The sequence below is a fragment of the Hippocampus bargibanti genome, linkage group LG10, assembly GCF_051943395.1.
Source record: "Hippocampus bargibanti isolate YZ-2025 linkage group LG10, ASM5194339v1, whole genome shotgun sequence".
NCBI lineage: Eukaryota > Metazoa > Chordata > Actinopteri > Syngnathiformes > Syngnathidae > Hippocampus > Hippocampus bargibanti.
The window spans coordinates 4,622,501-4,643,667 of NC_142743.1; the positions used below are offsets into that span (position 1 = coordinate 4,622,501).

At 42.8% G+C, this 21,167-nt stretch overlaps 1 protein-coding gene across 2 annotated transcripts in view; it reads right to left on the minus strand.

Moving 5' to 3' along the window:
* The window catches only part of LOC148892185 (uncharacterized), a 48,118-nt gene extending 27,333 nt beyond the window's left edge, over positions 1–20,785 (minus strand). The window contains exons 1-13 of one of the 2 annotated variants that reach the window (XM_089006327.1): positions 20,724–20,785; positions 19,752–19,888; positions 19,577–19,685; positions 19,269–19,359; positions 17,912–18,062; positions 17,745–17,835; positions 17,552–17,677; positions 17,355–17,417; positions 16,556–16,678; positions 15,211–15,366; positions 3,056–3,086; positions 358–502; positions 198–277 (exon numbers count right to left, since the gene is read on the minus strand). In XM_089006327.1, the coding sequence (XP_088862453.1) occupies positions 198–277; positions 358–502; positions 3,056–3,086; positions 15,211–15,366; positions 16,556–16,678; positions 17,355–17,417; positions 17,552–17,677; positions 17,745–17,835; positions 17,912–18,062; positions 19,269–19,359; positions 19,577–19,685; positions 19,752–19,878 (1,293 nt within the window). In that variant the 5' untranslated portion in view covers positions 19,879–19,888; positions 20,724–20,785. Of the gene's footprint in view, positions 1–197; positions 278–357; positions 585–3,032; positions 3,087–15,210; positions 15,367–16,555; positions 16,679–17,354; positions 17,418–17,551; positions 17,678–17,744; positions 17,836–17,911; positions 18,063–19,268; positions 19,360–19,576; positions 19,686–19,751; positions 19,889–20,723 lie in introns of both variants that reach the window. The other variant, XM_089006326.1, reaches the window with a different exon arrangement.
* Between the last annotated feature and the right edge of the window lie 382 nt (positions 20,786–21,167).

The window sequence follows — 21,167 nt, forward strand, 5'->3', positions numbered from 1 at the left end:
GGTTTACATGGGACAAATAGAAATTTTGGTCATCATGGCACTTGACGTGCTTCAGTTGCTTTCACGGGCCGAGTAAAATGATGTGGCAGGCCAGATTTGGCCCCCGCACCTTGACTTGGACACCAGTGATGTTGAGCATTGAATCATAATGGTGTAAACACAAAGTACATGTGGGGGGAAAAAAAGCCGACACTTACGTTGGCATGGACAGCCGGGCAGCATTTGTGTACCTTGAGAGCAAAACGAACCAGCTGTAAACGCGGCAGCGGCGTCGCACCTGAAGCGGAGAGAAAAGCGTTCAACTGGCAGGGAGCCCGCGTGCAACACCAAGGCCACGCCCACGGAGGATTTCCCGACCTTGAATGGCACACCACTCATCGCTGGTGTAGCGGAGCTCACCCGCAGGACCCAGCGACACCTTGGGGGCCGTGGCCGTGTTTAGAACGCGCAGGAGCGTCAGAATGTCGCGCGGGCCGGCACACGAAGTAGCCTTGTGGCTCGACTGGAAGAAACCGGCCAGGGCAGTGTTGAAGCTGCCGTCCATGCACATGAACAACGGAACCAGTTCCTTTAGCTGGAGTAAGCTATCCAAAAAAAGATGGAAAGGGATGTTACAGCGCCACAAAGAGCCGTTTTGTACCAGTGTCTGAAATAACGCCCCCCGGATGTCCGGAGCGTGCAACTTTTACATCGGGCGTACAACTTCGCCCAAGTGGCGAAGACAGAAAAAACAAACAAACAAACAAATAAAAAAAAAACCCACGTTTTTTTTCCAAATCAAACGTTTGCTTTTGCTTTATTCGACAAAGCAAACGTTTGACTGAAGTTTCAGAAAACTGAATAAATTGTTCCGATTTTGAAATCTTCGTTCGGTTTGGAAATTTTGGAATTTCGGTTCGGTTGTCAATTTGCAGACGTGGCACGGCAGCCAATCAGAAGCCTGCCTCGTGCTTCCGGACTTTCCCGAGCGTTATAAGGTCGTGCATTTGCATATCATTTTCTAAAGTAGACGCACAGAACCTCAGCCCCAGAAGAAAGATTCAAAAGAAGCTAACAACATTTATGATGCTACAAAACGTAAACATACAATATCCCGTGACTGTCAAGTGTCCTTGAGAGTTTTGAAAGGCACTTAGAAAGTAATATATCATTATTATTAATAAAGGCATCGTGGAAAGATGAGTTCACGTGGCTTGTAGCAGACGACGCAACGCAAACATTGCATTGTGCAACTTGACAAACAGCATATGGACAAACGACAATTGCAAGGGAGCATTTGCGGTGGGTACATCCTTAATAAAAAAAAATCCTTAATACAGTGAGACCTCATCTTACGAACACCTTATCTTGTGAACTTTTCGTCTTACGAACGTCAAATTTATGAAAATTAAACCTTGAAATATGCACTACTTTTCACGATACACACCCACCACGGCTGGCGGAGTTATCTTCGGCGGAAGCACACGACCGAACAGCGCTCGAGCCGGCCCCGCTTTCCACACCCCCTCTCTCTGAATTCACACGTCGATCGCCTCTGATGAGCTTTTTGCAGATAATTTTACTATTATGGGACCGAAAAAAAACACCACAGGTTCGTGTTCAGCCGAGGAGAAGAAGATCATTGAGAAATACGAATGAGGGGTGCGTTTGTGGCGTCACATGTGCACACTGCGGTTGTCATATGAATCTCAGCCTGACACATCTCTCACGCTGTGTGTTACTTCCCTGAGAGTAACTACTTGTCTACTCTGCTCTGTTTATTTGTCATCCAAGACTTGGGGTGCGTTCAGGTTCGAGAATAGCGCACGACCTCTTATGACTTTAGGCTGTTTGGAAAGCATTGTCTAACTGAATGAGCAGGTACCAATGTTTCTGTGTTGCTACACGCACCGCACCCCCTGGCAAGATACGATAGAAGTGATTGTGATTGGCTAAAGGGTAGAGTCATGTGTCGTGATAAGCCAATCAGAGCTGGTGTTTTCACACACACCGGAACAGCGTGTCATTAGTCACGCTTTCACGTGACTAATGACACCGAAATTGTAACGTGCGAGTTGACAGCTGGGGCGGGGCCGCCGCCCGCGACACTTCAATTTCATTTCATTTCAACGAGTTGCTGTCACCTCACCAGTGACATGATTACGACGAAAGCGTCTCGCTGTGTCTTGTGCTGGCAAGTCCAACAGTTTGCTTTGAACGAGGTGATTGTTAGACGCGATCGCGTAAGTTTGTTGCTTTCCGGTTTCCGATCGCGAGTGTGCCATTTTATTCGCCCCGCCCGCCTTCTTTTGTCGCGTTTTATTCCGTGTCCGTGGAATCATCGGACTTGTGCCTTTTGTTGTAATAAAATCTCTGCCAGCACCTACGGGACTCGAAGTGGATGCAGATGACATCGAGGAGCTTGTTGCTGACCATAATGACGTCATCAACACAGAGAATTTGATTTGCCTTCAAGAGGACAAGCAGAAGCAGGCCATTCAGGAGTCCATTATGAATGTTGAATGTGTTATGAATGTTATGCCTCAGTTTCGTAAGACCTTACAAGTCAGAAAGTAACAGGTGTCAATTAAGAGCCATCAATGACCATCACAAATGTAAATAAAGTGACTTTATTATACAGTGCAGTGTATTTCTTTCATTACAATACAATAGCACATGTATTATACATAGAATAAGGTATGTTGTGTGTAATTTTAAGGCTTATTTAGTTGAAAAGTATATTTTATGGAAACCTGGGAACGGATTATTCCCATTTTAATGGTTTCCTATGGGGAATTTTTTTTTGTGATACACACTTTTTGGCTTACACACTGTCTGGGAACCAATTAAGATCGTAAACTGAGGTCTCACTGTACTTTGCAACAATGATTTTTTTTTTTGCGATTAGTCCTTTTATTGTGTTTCAAGTGGTGAAAAATGGAGCAGGCAACTTAATGGCCAGGCAACTTTTCACAGTTGTCTGCCCTGGTGTCCGGTAACTTTTTGTCATGAGTTTCAGACAGTCTGTACATACGGAGTCACGCCGCACTCACCGACTCATCTGGTTGGTCCTTACCACTCGTAGGTAGCGACTTAACTCCCGGAACCTACAAGAAGACATTCATTCAACGACAGGCGGGAAATTGTCACAGTGTGGTTCATTTGATATTTGTTCACAAAATGAGACCATCGCTCAGTCAACATTTGTTTCTTTGAAAAACGATTGGTTATGTTGAAAAAGTCACATGTAATTGTCATGGCTTCATAAAGATAGCAAAAAACAATTCAATCGCTATGTTTGACCATTTAATATTGATATGGAGAAAGAGAAAAAAAGCTTAAGTTGGATGGATTGTGATTAAAAAACAAAAGTAAGACGCCCCAATTTATAACAAGACATTCATGATATTGTGACTTCAAAGTAACGTTCAACACGCAGGGGTCAAAGTCAAGGCCTGGGGAGCAAATCTGGCCCGCCACATCATTTTATCCAAATTTAACTTACAAATCCAAATTTAACTTATGAAATTCCATGGTCATCTATCAGGCTAGTTATCGAGCTAGCTATGCAGTTAGCTGGCTAATCTCTTACATCGCAGGTGTCAAAGTCAAGGCCCATGGGTCAAATCTGGCCCGCCACATTTTATTCAGCCCGCAAAAGCAAATCAAACTTGTGAAATTTCATGCTCACCTATCGAGCTAGCTAGCTAGCGATCGAGCTAGCTGGCTGACGAACCCCTTACATCACAGGTGTCCAAGTCAAGGCCCAGGGGCCAAACATGGCCCCCAAATCATTTTATTAGGTCCACGAAAGCAAATCAAGCATGTCAAGTGTGATGATGCTTGCTAACGTCCCAAACCAAAATTTTAAATCGTTGTATGTCAACAAAAACAAGTTATTTTTGACTTTACATCCTTTTCAGCAATGGATCAGGGACGTCATGGTGGAATGTGCACGTCTACTATCCAGCAGCTCCTGTATTTGTTTTTCTACTTCTTTCTTTCCTTTCCTCTTCCTTTCATCACTTTGGTGCTGTGTTACTTCCGGGTAGAGTGAACGCTGGCGCGAATGGCTGCCGCTGCTCACCCTCACAAAAAAATCCTGTGACTGTAAAGTGTCCTTGAGAGTTTTGAATTCAATGTATTATTTTTTTTTGTGCACTCTCAATGCAATATGCGGAGTGGATGAACATGCTTCCCCAAATTCATAACGGCCCCCGAGAGGAAACCGGAACTACAATGTGGCCCACTGGCTGCAAAACGGACTTTGACATCTTTGGTTTAACAAGGAGCAAGTGAGATTTTTTTTTAAAAAAATGCTATTTTATCCTATAAAATTAACAAAAATCCAAACAAACATTACTAACATTTTTTTTTCTTTCTGAAATGCGCTTTAAAATTGCAGACATTCAAAGGAAATAGAGGAAGCACTTGAGCAGTATTATAAAACTTTATATACACAACAGAAGGCAGCAGATGACGAGAGAATTACAAAATTTTTAGACAGTCTGAAATTACCATCGATAAGGGAAGATAATGAATTCCTCAACTCTGAGATAACGGAAAGATAATTGGAGGTAGCAATCAATGGAACAAAAAATGGTAAAGCTGCGGGTAGTGATGGCTTCCCCTCAGAGTTCTACAAGATATTTAGACAAGAATTAGGGTCACTTTTATCTACACTCAGATATACCACAAAGGATGGCAAAATTCCCCCAACATGGAAAGAGGCAATCATCTCTATAATACCAAAAGAGGGTAAAAAAAAGAGTTATGCAGTTGCTACAGACCAATATCCATACTTAATGTCGACTATAAGATATATACTTCAATTATGTCAAAAAGATATGAGACATGCATGCCCGATATTATCAATAGAGAACAGACGGGTTTTATTAAAAATGGACAGGCCCAGGATAATATAAGAAAAACTATACACATAGTGGAGGTGATCCATAAGGCAGGAACAATTGAAATGTTGGTGAGCATGGATGCAGAGAAAGCATTTGATAGTGTCCGCTGGGCCTATCTATACAAAGTCATGGGAAAATTCGGCTTTAACAAAGATTCAATTACAAACATACAAACACTATATAATGGGCCGACTGCAAGAGTGAAAATGAATGGCAGCCTGACGGACCGAATAATACTAGAAAGATCGACAAGACAAGGATGTTACGTCTCACCAAGACTATTCAATATCTTCATTGAACCCCTAGCCCAAGCAATCAGACAGAATCACAACATCAAGGGCGTGGAGATGAGACTCAGAACATAAACTCAGCCTGTTTGCTGATGATCTGATAACATATTTGATACAACCGGAAGACAACCTCCCAATACTGATGGAACAACTAGAGGACATATGAACATTACTCAGGATATAGACTTAATGTGACAAAAACACAAATCTTAGCACTAAATTACAGTCCATCAAAGTCAATTAAAGGACAACCCACAGCATTTTTTTTGTTTCCTAACTGACATCAGAAAAATGTTTTATAGCATCTAAAATACAGTAAAGTCTCGTTATATCGATATTCAAGGGAGTCCGAAAAAATATCGATATAACCGGGACTATCGATATATCCGACCCTGTTTGCATGTAATTTTCTCCGTGCGTGCATAGAAATAGTATCGATATAACCGGGACTATCGATATATCCGATATCGATATAACGAGACTTTACTGTACCCAAAACACGTAGGCCGATATTTTTAGTCAAATGAAAAACACCAATAAAAATGACTTAGTGTCCTAAAACTACTTCAAAATGAACCCGGAAATGGCCAGTTCCAGAAGGTCCCGCCCCCAGTTCGTGACGTCACGCCGAGACGTCTTGCCTTGCTCGAGAATCAAAACAATGGATTCAGATTTGGAGAAGATGCTTTCTTGTTACTCATCCAGTTATGAATATGATTCAAATAGTTCTGAAGAGGAAAGCATAAATGTTTGCAATCAAGGAGACTTTGACTTTGAGGAGACTGTGCTGAGCGGTTGCGCCTTTTCGGCAGCATGGATATGCCAGTACTGTGTTGAATGGGAGGAATGTCGGTGCCATTCGACTGTCATCGCTGGACAGCTCTGGGGCCATTGTGCTTTTCTGCGCCTGTAATGGGCAGCATCTTCACAGCCCCGCTTTGTTCAGTGGAAGGTTGGTGCTGTTGGACAGTCTGCGGCTGGATGGATACATGGCTTGAGGAGCCCGCGATAAGAAGGAAGGAGTGTCATGCGTATATGGAACTGTCGCGGCATGGAATTGAAGCTGATTTATGTGGGACAGGAGATGTGAGACAATCTCTTTTCGTCAATGGATGCTACAGCTGCGTGTTTGCTTTCAACATTTAGCTTGTAGTCGACGTGCACATTCCACCCTGATCCACTAGTGAAGAGACGCTTTGATCCTCTCCTCTTTCATCTGGAACGGCTTTATGTAAAAAAGAGGGTACATAAAGTGCTTAAGAATGAATGTCTCTCTGTGTCTTTGTGTTGTCATGTTATTTGTTATTTAGGTTTTTTTTTGTTCTTTTGACTTCAAGACGGCGCCGCGAGGGTGGCTGCCTTTCCAGCAGCTCCTGTGTTTTGCTTTTCTACTTTCATTTCTTTCATAACTTTGCTGCTGTGAAATGTAAATTTCTCCACTGCGAGACTAATAAAGTCAAATCCAATTTCAATTCGAGCCGTCAATGACAGCAATGTAGCACCCAGAAAATGCAGAAGATGGCGCTCAAGCTCCGTTAGAAATGGGTTGATTTGTCTGCTGCTTTGTGTCAGCGAATATTAAATAGTTGTCTTGGTGCAACACACAACGATTCACCATCGCGTTGTTTATGTGTTTTCCTTCAAATTTCGCCATCAACGCGGATCAACAAGTTTTCAGACCAAACAAAGTACCGCAAAAGGCATTGTGTGTCGCTTTCTAGGTCAGGGGCATTCCAAACGTAACGTCACGTGGGGATGGTCATCAACTCGAAAACAAGACTTCCTGAATATTCAGCGAGAATCTTAAAACGTAAAATATAGATATATGCGGTGGAATCTTTGTAAAATATGCTTCGCAGAAGTCATTTGAAGTGATTTTACAAATTATGGACACAACTTGTCCGGAGGTGTCCGTTGTCCTTTAAGGGAAGATAATTAGGCTAGATAAATAAGGGAAGATACAAATTGCTGAAAGGGTAAAGTATTTAGGCGTATACATCACAAAGAAACAAACTGTTTGAACCAAACAGAAGAGGCTATTAAAAATAACAAACTTTCGTATGCAGAGGCAGATGATCTACGCATTAAAATATCAGCCCTTCTCAGTAGTGCAAAACTACCTCCGTCCAACATAACATTAGAAGAGAGAAAGGCGTTAACTACTCTACAAAAAGACCAAAATATTACTATTTTGCCAGCGGACAAGGGCAGATGCACAGTGCTTCTCAACACATTGGACTATGAAGACAAAATAAATAGGTTAATCAGTGATTCTAACACTCATGAGCAACTAAAAAGGGACCCTTCAAATAGATACAAGAAAGAAATGATAGACTGTCTCCAAAAGTTAGAGAAAGGTAAACATGTAGACAAACAGATGTATTTTAGATTACACCCGGGAGAGACCACGCCATGTATCTATGGCCTGCCAAAAATACATAAAGAAGGGTTCCGACTCAGACCCATTGTTTGTAGCATTGACTCCTCTACATACAATGTAGCCAAATATTTAAAAACTATCTTAGCTCTGTTGGTTGGTAACACAGAATATCACGTAGAGAACACCACAGGGTTTGTAGAGAGGATCAAAGGCCTCATATTGGAACCTGAGGAAACTTTGGCATCATACGATGTGACTTTACATCTGTCCCAACCCCAGCAGCAGTCTCAGTGGTGGGGACGAGACTGCTGGCGGACGTTTCTCTGCATGAAAGAACCAAACTTAAAGCGGATCACATCTGCCAATTATTGGAAATTTGCTTTAATACTACGCATTTTCAATTTCGGGAGAAATTTTATAAACAAATTCATGGTTGTGCTATGGGCTCACCAGTTTCACCCATAGTGGCTAATCTGTACATGGAAGAGATGGAGAAACAGGACCTTACATCCTTCCCGGGGACAAAACCTAGACACTGGTTTAGATATGTGGACGATACTTTTGTCATAATTAGAAAAACAAGAAATTCAATCCTTCACAGATCACCTCAACTCTGTAGACATCAACATTAAATTTACTCGTGAGGACATTAAAGAGAACCAACTAGCCTTCTTGGATTGTAAAGTAATTATAAAAGAGGACAGAGCGCTAAAAACAGAAGTCTTTAGGAAGGCTACGCACACTGACCAATACTTACTTTTTGACTCTAACCACCCTTTACAACACAAACTAGGAGTTATCAGAACCCTCCAGCATTAGGCTAAACTAATACCAACTAGCATTGAAGGTAGAGAAAAGGAGTCAAAACATATCAGGAGAGCACTCAGTAACTGCGGGTACCCTCAGTGGTCATTCAACAAATGTCAGAAAGAAACAATAGGGAATGAAACCAAAAATTCTCAAGATACAAAAAGGAGAGGAGTAGCAGTACCTTACATTGCATGAGTTTCTGAAAAATTACAGAGTCCTTTGGCAACACAAAATTCCTACTTATTTCAAACCGATAAACACATCAAGGCAAAAATTAGTGCATCCAAAAGATAGGCTACCAAATGAAAAACATAGTAATGTAGTTTATTCAATACATTGTAAAAATGAAAATTGTAAAGAGCAGTACATTGGGGAGACTCAACAAATTCTCAAAAAAAAAGACTTGATCAACATTGCAGGGATAATACAAGTGGGCCGCAATCGGCAGTACATTTGCACCTAAAAGCTAGTAACCACTCATTTGATGACAATGAGGTTAAAATCTTAGCGAAAGAACATAGATGGTTTGAAAGGGGGGTAAAAGAAGCGATTCTTATAAAACAACAAAATCCTTCATTAAACCGGTCTGGTAGGGTGAGGTTCAATTTGGATCGTTCATACAATAGCATGCTTAGGCAAAACAGGTTAGGCAACATTCGTAAGGCTGATGAGGTGATACTGGTGGGAGTGGGGCAAATAGGCCACTCGTTAGTGAGGAATGTAGGAACAATCAGTGGGGCCACAGGGAGTGGTCCTCTGCTCCCCCCAACCTGAGAGTAGGGACCTATCATAGCTGTGTCCGGTGCCGCCATGTCTGGACATTAGGGATATATAAATAGGGCCGATACGACCAGTCAGACTTTAGTTCGCTGACGAAGCCTCTTGGATAGGAGGCGAAACGTCCGAAACCTTCACGTTTGTACAGATGACGGCTGAAGAAACCTTCTCATCGATGTTTGAACCAAACTATAGCAAAGCAGACCTGGGGAGGTGGTCAACACCCATACTAGATTTAAGATCCAGGATTAAAATAGTGAACATAAATATTCTTTCGAGGTTTCTATACCTCTATCAGTCGCTACCAATAGCCATACCACAAAAACAATTTGTGGAGTGGGACAAAATGACCACAATATTTATTTAGGGAGGTAAGCGAGCAAGGATTAGACTGACGACACTACAGTTACCAAAGGAAAGGGGTGGATTGGGGTTACCAAATTTTAAAGATTACTACCGGGCAGCACAGCTCAGCGCAGTGACATGGTGTAATGGAGAGTATAAAGAAATTGAAGAAACAAAAGAGGGTTACCTAATTCAAACACTGCTGGGAGACAGACGACTGTTCCGGAAAATGGAGGACTCGATTAACATTAACCCATTAACAAAATTCACCTTGAATATCTGGTATACCATAATAAAAGAAAATAAACTAGAAAAGGAGGAGAAAATTCTGAGGTGGCTATCATATGACAAGGACTTTCAACCAGGAAAAAATGAGGGCTTCAAGAGATGGGAAAGGAGAGGTAACACAGCAATGAGTATGGTAATAGAAAAAGGAGAAATGCCGACCTTCCAAAAAATAAAACAGATGTTTAACTTAAAAAGGAGCAACCACTTCCGATATCTACAAGTAAGAGATTACTATACAAAAGCAATAAAAATGGATACATCAACTAAAATAAATGACATAATACAGAAAATGATGGATGCGTGTAAAGGAGGGAAAAATAAAGTAATCTCATCCCTTCACAAAGGGCTCCTGTTGAACAGAGGGACCTCAACTCTCGAAGAGAAATGGGAAAAGGAACGTCAAACCAACATAACAGAGGAGAGATGGTCAAATATGTGCAAAATACAACAATCAACAACCGCTTTTAGACATTGGAGAGAATTTGGTTGGAAGAATATCACAAGATTTTTTACGACCCCGGAGATGATAAACCGGGACAGAACGAATGCTGGCGGCTGTGTGGACAGGAAGAAATGTAGATAACGCACACATACAGTGAGACCTCAACTTACGAACACCTAATATTATGAACTTTTCATCTCACGAACGTCAAATTCATGAAAATTAAAACTTGTAATAAGCCCTATTTTCATATTACACACCCACCACGGCTGGTCCATCAAGCACACGACCTTCGGATCTGGCGCAGTGATCTTCGGCGGAAGCACACGACCGAACAGCGCGCCAGCCGGCGCTACTTTCCACACCCCCTCTCATTGAATGCACACGTTGATCGCCTACTTGGAGCTTTTTGCTGATAATTTTACTATGATGGGGCCGAAAAAAACCCACCACAGGCTCGTGTTCAGCCCAAGAAGACACAAAATAAAATCACTGTCGCTGAGAAGAAGGAGATAATTGAAAAACACGAACGAGGTGTGCGTTTGTTATTTCGTGCCGAGCGCAGCTATACTAAGTCAACCATTGCTACCATTCTCCGGAACAGAGAATCCATCAAAGGTGCGTCTGTTGCAAATGGTGTTTCCGTGCTCTCAAAGCGACGGTCTCAGGCAATCGAAGAAGTTCAAAAAATTTGGATTCACGAAAAGCAGCTATCCGGCGACAGCGTGTGTAAAGCTATTTTATGCGAGAAAGCACGGCTAATTCACACCGATATCGCCATGCGCCAACCTAGAAGTTTGGCGCTTATTGAGGATTTTAAAGTCAGTAACAGAACATCTGAGGAGGAGATGGCTGCAGCATCAAGTGAGCTCATAAAGGCAATGTTGGCAAAGTGGAATGATGTGCAGGCTTTTACCGAACAGTTCCATTCAGAAAAGACTGGCTATTACAATAATCAACATGATGAACGATAATGTGATGCCTCAGCTTCGTAAGACGTTACAAGTCAGAAAGCAACAGGTGTCAATTAAGAGGTTTTTAATCAGCAAAAATGATGAGGAGTCTCCAAAGAAAAAAGAGAAGCCACACCAGAGGTTAAGTTACCAACAGTCCTTATGGAAGGTGACTCTCCCTCCAACGCCATTCCATCAAGCCATCAATGACCATCACAAATGTAAATAAAGTGACTTCATGATACAATGCAGTGTATTTCTTTCACTACAATACAATAGCACATTTATTATACGAAGAATAAGGTATGTTGTGTGTTGTTTTAAGGCTTTTTTTTAGATTTCTTTTTAGATACACACTTTTCGCCTTACACATTCTGTCTGGGAACCAATTAAGATCGTAAGTTGAGGTCTCACTGTATTTTGGAAATGTCAAAAGTTGAAAGGTTATTGGGAAGACGTTTGGAGAACTAAAGAAGATAATTGGCTACGAAATACCAAAGACTTGGTGATGTAGCTAGCTCAGTGATCCCAAACTCGCGGCCCGCGGGCCAACCGCGGCCCCCGAAAGAATATTTTGCGGCCCGCCTTGACACGAAAGATTAATGTTAGTGCGGCCCGCATGATTGATATGAATGAAACTAGTGTGTGGAGCTGAACAAACAATGGAACAAACCACCATTTTGGAGCTACAGAGGGAATTTAATCACAGATTTGCAGACTTCAAGACACACAAAGCCACATTTCAAATTTTTGCCAACCCATTCTCTTTTGATGTGCAAGATGCCCCTCCTGTGTTCCAAAAGGAGCTCTGTGACTTACAGTGCCACTCTGCACTCAAAGCCAATTCAGGGATTTGAATGGAGAAGCAGACAAGCTTGGGCAATGTTTGAGAGAGTTAACCCCCAGCTTCCCTGAACTTTCCCGAATGTTCAAGCGGACCATGTGTCTTTTTGGGAGCACATACATATGTGAGAAGCTCTTCTCCACCTTGAACTTCAATAAGTCCAAGTACAGGTCCAGACTTACTGATGAGCTTCTTGAAGCCCTACTCAGAGTCTCCACTGCCTCCTTCCTCTTTGTGAAAAAAAAAAGCGCTGCCGTGTCTCTAGCAGCAAGAAGTAGGCAAGAGAAGCCATGTTTAGGACAGTTCATGTTCAATATTTTATTTATGTTCAGAAAGTTAAAGGTTAAAGAACTGTGAATAGACATTTGAAACTTTATTAAAATAATTTGTTTCCTGTGGTTTTTTTTTCAGTCGTCTGTATCTGCCTTATGATCATTATAATTATTTTATTTATTTATTCCTGGTTAATTTATTTTTTATTCATTTTCCATTTCGTCATTTAATTCATTTTTTGTGTGTTAAAAATAAAGATTTTGAGAACATTGGAATGTTTTATCTGTGCTTTTTTTGTGAAAATCCTGATGCGGCCCAGCCTCACCCAGACTCTGCCTCCAGCGGCCCCCGGGTAAATTAAGTCTGAGACCCCTGATCTAGCTGATCTAAATCAAGAAAATGTGCAAACAAGAGATGAGTACTGATAAAAGTGTTGCTGATAGCCAGCAAGAAAGCCATGACAAGAAAATGGTTTAAAACTGACCCACCAACAAAGAACCAATGGATCAGAATAGTGGAAGAGATATTTGAGTTGGATAGATTCACACAGATATTGAAGGTCCAAGCAAGGAAGTTTAAAACAAGATGGGAAAAATTGGATGAATATAAAAAACAAACAAATAAATGAACGAACGAGACCACAAACCAGGCAGTCAAGATAGCTCACGAATATAAATCCAAAATAGGGGAAACATGTCACTATCGATCACTACTTTCCTCTATTGTTATTGCTGTGTTTTATTTTTCTTGATTGGTTGTTTTCATTGTTGAATAATGTGCAGTTACAAAAGGATGCTACACAAATTGACCACAAGGCATTCTGTATTCAAATGGTTTTAAAAAATAAAGATGCAAGTTACAAAAAAAAAAAAAAAAAAAAAAAAAAAAAAGTGGACATTATTTTCTCTCCATGTACACGTGCCAATCACTCGGGAGACTTTTTTGGCCTTAAAAACATTTGTGGCCCGACCAAAGCATCATATCCAGCTCACCTCACCCATTACAAGGACTCTATGTCGTGCGCAAAATGGCAATACTACTCTGGAGCTGTTACTCAAATTCTGGAAACACACAGGTCCTCTTTTCCCTCTATAACAAAATCATACAACCTCCTATCTCTCTCCCCTCACACTTTTATTCCTCTGATACCTAAAACGCTCTGCTTATTTTTTTTCAGTGAAAAGGTCAACAAAATCCATCACCACCTCGGCTCCTCTGTCCCCCCCAACCTTTCTACTCCTTACCAACTGCTATGCGCTTTTGAACTCCCCCATCTCTCTATAATCTCAGAAATAATCACCAAATCCATGAATTCCTCCTGTCAGCTCGACCACCTCCCTACTATCCTGATCAAGTCCTGCTTAGCCTCTCTTCACCCATTTATTTCAAACATTATTAACTTATTATAAACGGGAATTGTTCTTATTCCACTCAAAACCGCAGCTGTTACTCCAATCCTGAAAAAACCTGGCTCAGATCCCCTTACATCCAAATTTCCCATCTTCCATTCATCGCCAAAATCCTTGAAAAAACTGTTGCCTCCCAGCTTCACTCTCACCTCACTCACAATAACCTTTATGAGCAATTCCAGTCTGGTTTCTGCCCCCGCCACAGTACTGAATGGGCTCTCATAAAAATGACGAATCATCTTTTCATGGCAGCCGATGCCGGTTCACTCTCCATCCTCATCCTTCGCGATCTGACCGCGGCTTTTGACCACCCCATCCTGCTCGACAGACTTTCCACCCTAGGCATCACGCACACCCCACTTCGCTGGTTTCACTCCTATCTCTCTGATCGCTCAGTTTACCCAAAACAACTCCCTCACCTCACGGTCCTCTCCTTTGTCATCTTGTGTGTCCCAAGGGTCTGTCCTGGGGCCGCTTCTCTTTATTACCTACCTTCTTCCTCTTGGCCGTATTTTCAGCAATTTTGGCATTCACTTTCACTGCTTCGCGGATGACACCCAACTCTACCTCTCCAGCAAACCCCGACGCCTCTCTTCCACCTTCGTCCCTTTCACTTTGCCTCTCCCATAACTTTCTCAAGCTTAACAGCGAAAAAAATGAACTTCTCCTTGTCGGTACCAAATCTACCCTACACAAAGCAAACAGTTTCTCTCTCACCATTGACAGTTCAACCGTGTCCCCCTCTCGTCACGCGCCTGGGTGTCATCCTTGATAGCTCACTATCTTTTCACTCCCATTAAGTAACATAACTCGGTCTGCATATTTCCGCCTTCGTAATATCAATCGTCTCCGTCCCTCGCTCACCCCTCACTCATCTGCTAGCCTTATCCACAGTCTCGTCACCTCCCGCATCGATTATTGTAATTCACTTCTCTTCGGTGTCAATTTCTCCATAAACTCCAACTAGTCCAAAATTCTTCAGCCCGGATCATCACTAAAACCCCCTCCTTTCACCACATCACCCCTGCCCTCCAGCAGCTCCACTGGCTCCCTGTTAAACATTGGATCGAATTCAAAATACTTCTGTTTACATTCAAAGCCATCCATAGCCTTGCCCCTCCATATCTGTCTGACCTGCTTCAAATCTCTGTTCACTCTCGGTCCCTCAGATCATCCTCCCTTCACCTCTATGTGCCCTCTGCCCGTCTCTCCACGATGGGATGCAGAGCTTTCAGCCGCTCTGCTCTCAAAATCTGGAATTCACTTCCACCGAACATCCATAATATTGACTCCCTCCCTATTTTCAAATCCCACCTCAAACCCCATCTGTTTAAAATTGCTTTCAATGTCTATTTCAATCTGCTATTTTATTATTTATCATTTTACTTGCGGTTTTATTGTAGTGTTCTTTGTTTTTATTGTAAAGTGTCCTTGGGTGTTCTGAAAGGCGCTTGAAATTAAATGTATTATTATTATTACATTATTATTATCATCAGCATTGGGGTACCTGTTGTGGTCCAGCAGTCGCTGCACCCTGAGCATAACCACATCAATGTCCTCAAACAGCGTGTCCTTCTTGCCTCTGTTGGTGCGAACGCCGACAACGTTCTGCCCTTTCAGCACCGACACCAGCAGGATGTCCTCCCAGGAGCGCACGTCCAAGCTGCGACAAATCACACCAAAAACACTGACAGGAAACCAATTTGACACTGCATACAAAAAACAAAACAAAGCACGCAATCACAAATATATATTGACAAAAACATTATCTCAAAGAAACTAATTACAAATGTAGAAAAAAAACAAGGGGAAAAATATCAAAACGACAGACAAAACTAGAAAAAAAAACACCTGAAACAGAATATTGCAAAAATCTGCTTGCTTTCTAAAAAAGTGCAATTTTATTATATATTATTCTAAAAAAACAACAAAAATCCTGTAAAATCTTTTTTACTGAAAATATATGTATTGTTTATACTTTTTTTCCTTCCGTAAAATCAAAATGTATTTTCCAGTCTAAAAAAGTGACCGGAGTGCTTGGCACTTGTGCATGCGAAGAAACTAACGTGAGCAAAACAGATGCAGGCAGACACAATAGAAACTTCATTAATAGATGGTTCCCTTGCTTGTATGTTCTCTTGAAATTGTATATATTGCTTGTGCGGGTTATTTGTGGAGCCTGATTGATGGGATATTTTAACCTTGCAATCTGCCTTTGAACTATCATTAAAGTTGAAACGAGCCCAAATTTCAGTGTTTCCTATCAATTTTCTCATCATTTCACTTTTGTTTTTTTGTTTCAAGCTCTGTCGTCTCCCTTTAGTATGTGTGTGTTTCTGTAACCTCTGCCCCCGCTCACTGCTGTGTGTGTCCTGCTGCGTGTTTCCTCCCTCCTCTACCACGGATCTTGACCAATCACGTGTGGCTTTAACCGAAGACTGGGGGCGGGGAATAGAGGAAAAAAAAGCTGGCTGCCATTTCCTCACTTCAGAGATCCAGCTCCAAGAACCGGCTCGTTTGCGGACACATCCCTCATTGTGGCGCTCTGTGTTTCCCGAAAAATAGTTTGTAAACCAAGATTATAGTCACGTGAATTTAATGTTCGTGAGGCGAAAGGTTCGTTAGCTGAAGCGTTCTTAAGCCGAGGTATCACTGTACTGCATATATATATTTTTTAGTAAAAAAATGAACAGAATTTTTGTATTTATAGAATAAAATAGCACTTCATTAAACAACTGTAAATCCACCCCTCCAAAAAAAACCTGAAACTGGAAGGTGGGCGGGAGGACATGAAAAGGCCTCAAACACACGCAACCCCCCCCCCCCCCCCCCACACACACACACACACACACCTGTCCCTGATGTGTTTGAGCTCAGGAGGAAAGTTTAAGTTCCTGTAAAAGTCTTGCAGTTTTTGTCTGAACTCTGGCGTAAAGCCATCCAAGACCATCTGCCTCTGCAGGGCTGACAACAACCTGTCACGGAAGACAAATGCACGCGTGAGCGCGGACGCATACATTGACGACAAATACTACTGGACCCTCCGCACCCTGCCCACCACCTTTTGCAGTGACTCCCCTCAGGGCAGGCGCTCCAAATCCAACAGACATTTAAAAAGCTTCTCTAAACTCTCTAAACTTCTTTTCCTTTCGCCTTTACCCTTCAGAGGTCGTCACAGCGAAATAGTGTCCATCTTCAGAGGTTTGATAACTGTCTACTGCCTCTTTGTAATTTTGCACAAACCTGTGGAAATGCATCCCATTATAATCATGGTAGCTCTCGCTCTGGACTCACTGCTACTAACCTATCTTATCTCCAATGCCAGACATTTAGAGGCGCTCAAAGACATCTGCATCATTGCACACTTGCTGTACTACAAATACGGCGACCGATCATTTGAAAATGGTTCACCAACTGTTAGCGTATTTCATTCTCACTTTAGCTCTGCTTGAAACTTTGCACAGATGTTACTGAGAGGTCAAGCTCACCTTCCATACTTATTTGTCATGTCTTTTTTTTGTTTGTTCTGTTACGATGATACTAGTGCAGCATGTTCTACCGGAGACAAGTTCCTTGTGGGTTCTACACACTTGGCCAATAAAGATGATTCTGATTGCGAAATTTCAAAAGGGTGGCGAGAGCACGTGGCACCTGCGCATGATCATCCATTTGCTGGCGACGTTGGGGGAGGACGGCAAAACCGGGCAGGAGATCCTGCAGACAAGGCAGGAAAACCAAACAAATCACAACATCAGATGGGGTGTCGTTTTATTCAGCCCTCCCGCGTCGTCCAGACAACCCAGAGAAGATGCAGGTGGGCCACACACAAAGCCCACCAAGCCACCTACCCTTCGGCGTAGAAGAGTTCCAGGAACTCCTGAGCGGTCCCAAGCCTCAAGATGGCTGCCGCCCGGCCATCTTGTTGTTCGGCTTTGTTCAAGAAGTCGCAAACGTACCCGTAGGCGGGCGTGCAGCTGCGGGAGGGAAAACAAAAGTGACGTCCAATTCGGAAGGCGGGCGTACGACGTGAGTGGGACTGACTCATAAGAGACGCCGTCGCCCGGACGCTTGTCGGCCGTCAAGGATGCCATCTGAGCCCGCAAATCCGCTTTGAAGTGCCGCAGCATGGACTCTGCATGACGTCGTCCGATTGTTATTTTCGTGGGGCGAAATGAGGAGGGAGGTGAGGGGGACGAGGCTGCAAGTACCCGCTTGTCGCAGGTGGCCGTCGACCTCGGATAGCGTGACCTTGAAGGCCGCCAAGTGGCCCAGTAGCATGTCGTTTCTCAGCTGGTTCCACAAATTGCTCTTTTTGTGACTGTTGCAGTGACACACGCCTCTGACCTGCCACTTTTCACACTGGAAACAACGCACACACAATCCACACCATAAACGTCACACGGAAATGTGTTCTGAACAGTGGTGGAGCGTCAGGGCCTGCAAGGCCTTCTCTGCTAGCCTAAAAATATCCAAATCACAGACTAACTCATTCACTTGCAGATGTGCAAAACTGTGTCCACTCCCATAACAGGGTTTTTGTCACTGTCACTCAAATTACAGGACCGACAGAATATTGAGTTTTAGGAACACATCAAAATTCTATTCAGCGTAAGAAACCTTAGACTAGGGGTGGGCAAACTTTTTGACTCGCAGGCCGCAATGGGTTCTAAAATTTGACAGAGGGGGCGGGCCAGGAGCATTTGGAGGGAGTGTTTGGGCCGGATATTCTAAAGCAGTGGTTCTTAATCTTGTTGGAGGCACCGAACCCCACCAGTTCCATATGCTCATTCATCGAACCCTTCTTTCAATGACTGTGCCCACTAACTGCGGGGTGGACCTCTGAACCCCTGAGACCGACTCACCAAACCCCTAGGGTTCGATCGAACCCAGGTTAAGAACCAATGTACTAAAGCATTAAATGTAGTGTGTGCAACTCATAGCACAGTAAGAACACTATAAACACGCCACGGACACCCTTACCTTCACGCACAAACAGTACACGTGTATCATTGCCAAGCACACAGACATAGGCTACCTGCAGTTGAAATTTGCATACTCGACACGGCAGCCAATCAAAAGCCTGCTTCGGACTTTCCCGAGCGTTATAAGGTTGTGCATTTGCATATCATTTTCCAAAGTAGATGCACAAAGCCTCAGCCCCAGAAGAAGGATTCAAAAGAAGCTAACAAAATTTATGACGCTACAAAACGTAAACGTACATTATCCCATGAGTTAACCAATCACATTTCAGCCATTATTTGTTACCAGGGTCAGAAATCTACCAGGGCCCCTTCGCCATCATCTTCTGCAGGCCTGTCGCATCAACTAACTTTCAATCAAACTGATGCTTTAACAAATCAGATTTCGAGTTGGCAAGCCAAGGTCCGTTGGAACATGTTGGCAACGTCAGAGGTTTTGCAAACTGTGATTGGCTATATTCAGAAGTAGCACTACTGAAGGCCTCGCAATGAATTACATGGCTCGCCACTGGTTCTGAACGAGTTAAGGATTTGGAAGAGGTACAGTTTGTACAGCGGCCGAGTTTGTGGTTACAAGTTTGCTGACCTTAGCTGCCGGTTTGTCGCAGATGTAACAAAAGCACTGGTCGCATAGAAGCCGGTTCTCGGACACGGGCTCTCCGCACTCGTCTGTCGCTCTGAGGGGCAGAGAAAGAAGTCATTTTGAATTTTACAACTCCTCTTATTTCGATGAGACATTATGAGGTGAGTCTCAGGATAATCAAAATAGTGTTATACTATAATAATAATAATCAAAACCTGTTAATCCATTTTAACCTGTAATAATCAGCGCTGTAGAAAAATATTTTGATTGAACTGGGTTGAAAGCAAAAGAGCAGAAACTAAAGTCCTCACGTAAAAGCATGCCTGGGGCAATCAAAGCGTGCGTGGGGCAACAGCTCAGCCGGACGGGAGAAGGTGACCACCAAGTCTTCATCCAATTTACTGGGAGATAGTGTACAATCTGAAAAGACACACAAGGCCATACTTACTTTGTGAGCAAAAAAAGTACAGGCGACAAATGGCCTACCCTTCCGCGGCACGTCTTGCGCGCCGACGATGATGAGCGACGATTCGTAGCAGGACTTGTCCTTGTTGCAGTTGTCTTCATCGTCGCTGATGAAGATGATGCTGCTATCGTCCCCGGGTGAGCACATCACCAAATAACTGTGAAAATGACAACTTTTTGAAATGACAGCAGTGAATGGGAAAATGTGTTCTTCGGACAAAGTAACGTGCCTGATGATTCTATTTCCAAAATCCTGTACAGTACAGTCAAAGCTGGGTTTTCGAACGTCTCGGTTCTTCACCAATTCTGTTTTCAATCAATAACGTTGGCGGTTTTGATGCCTCGGTTTACAGATGAAAATGGCTTGTCGACCATACTGAGCGCGCCTGAATGCACCACTCCCACTTTTTACGTCACGTCCTCACGACACGTCTTGCGACTGACGCATTCGTGTTGTTGAATCAAGTTTTAATTAAAAAGCAGACGTGTTAGGTTGAGATCTCCGCAAATCGAACGTTATTCTCATATGGCATTCTATTGTGAGGCGACGTATTTGTGTTGTTCAACATCGATTAAAAAAAGCAGACACTTCTGTCGACCAAAAATAATTGTAAAGACATATTAGACTGGGTACAAGTTACAATTCAGTGCCGTCATTGTCTCCCATGACGTGAACATGGGATTAACTTCTCCAATGTATGCCCCTGGTGTAAAAAAATATTGACGCTGGTTACGGTGACCGGGTTGGAAAATAATTAATTGGGGTGCGGCAATTGAAATGGGTGAGGGGGGTCGCCTGATCTCTCGACAAAAAACGACACGACGCCGTTTGGCGAAGCCTAAAGCGTTTAAAAACCAATGAGCACTTTTTGAACAGCCACCTGAGGCTGTCACGACTCAGGCGGAACACATTTTGCTTAACTTGACAGAGTAACAAAAGTGCTTAAAAGTTGAGCACCTGTTAAGAAAATTATGAGTTTTTTTTATTCTTACCTCTCGGGCTAAACTTTGGAATCAAATTATTTCTTCGCGCCGTTGGAACACCCACTTCCGGCTTCTTCTTCTTCTCTTAGGATTTAACCCCACTTGGGATTTGTTGCGTTACATTACTGCCATCTATCGCTCTTTTTACGCTATGGCTTCCTTTCTCAAAGTCCTATTTAGTTTTTAAACACGTATAGGAGATGCTAGTTGTTTATGGAGATGACGTCACGAATCGCGTGATTTTTCACACGTAGGCCAAAGCAACAATGGCGAGTATGGAAAAAACGAATTACTGCAGCATGAAAGCTGAACAATGCCCCGATTATGTGTGAAAGCTACCGTTAGAAGTCCGAGAGCAATACTTTGAGAAGCTGGGATATCGTGACGGTACTTGTAACTTGCCGGATCCTTTGAAGAATGGATGGGTTGACGATCCATCATTGTTCATTACTT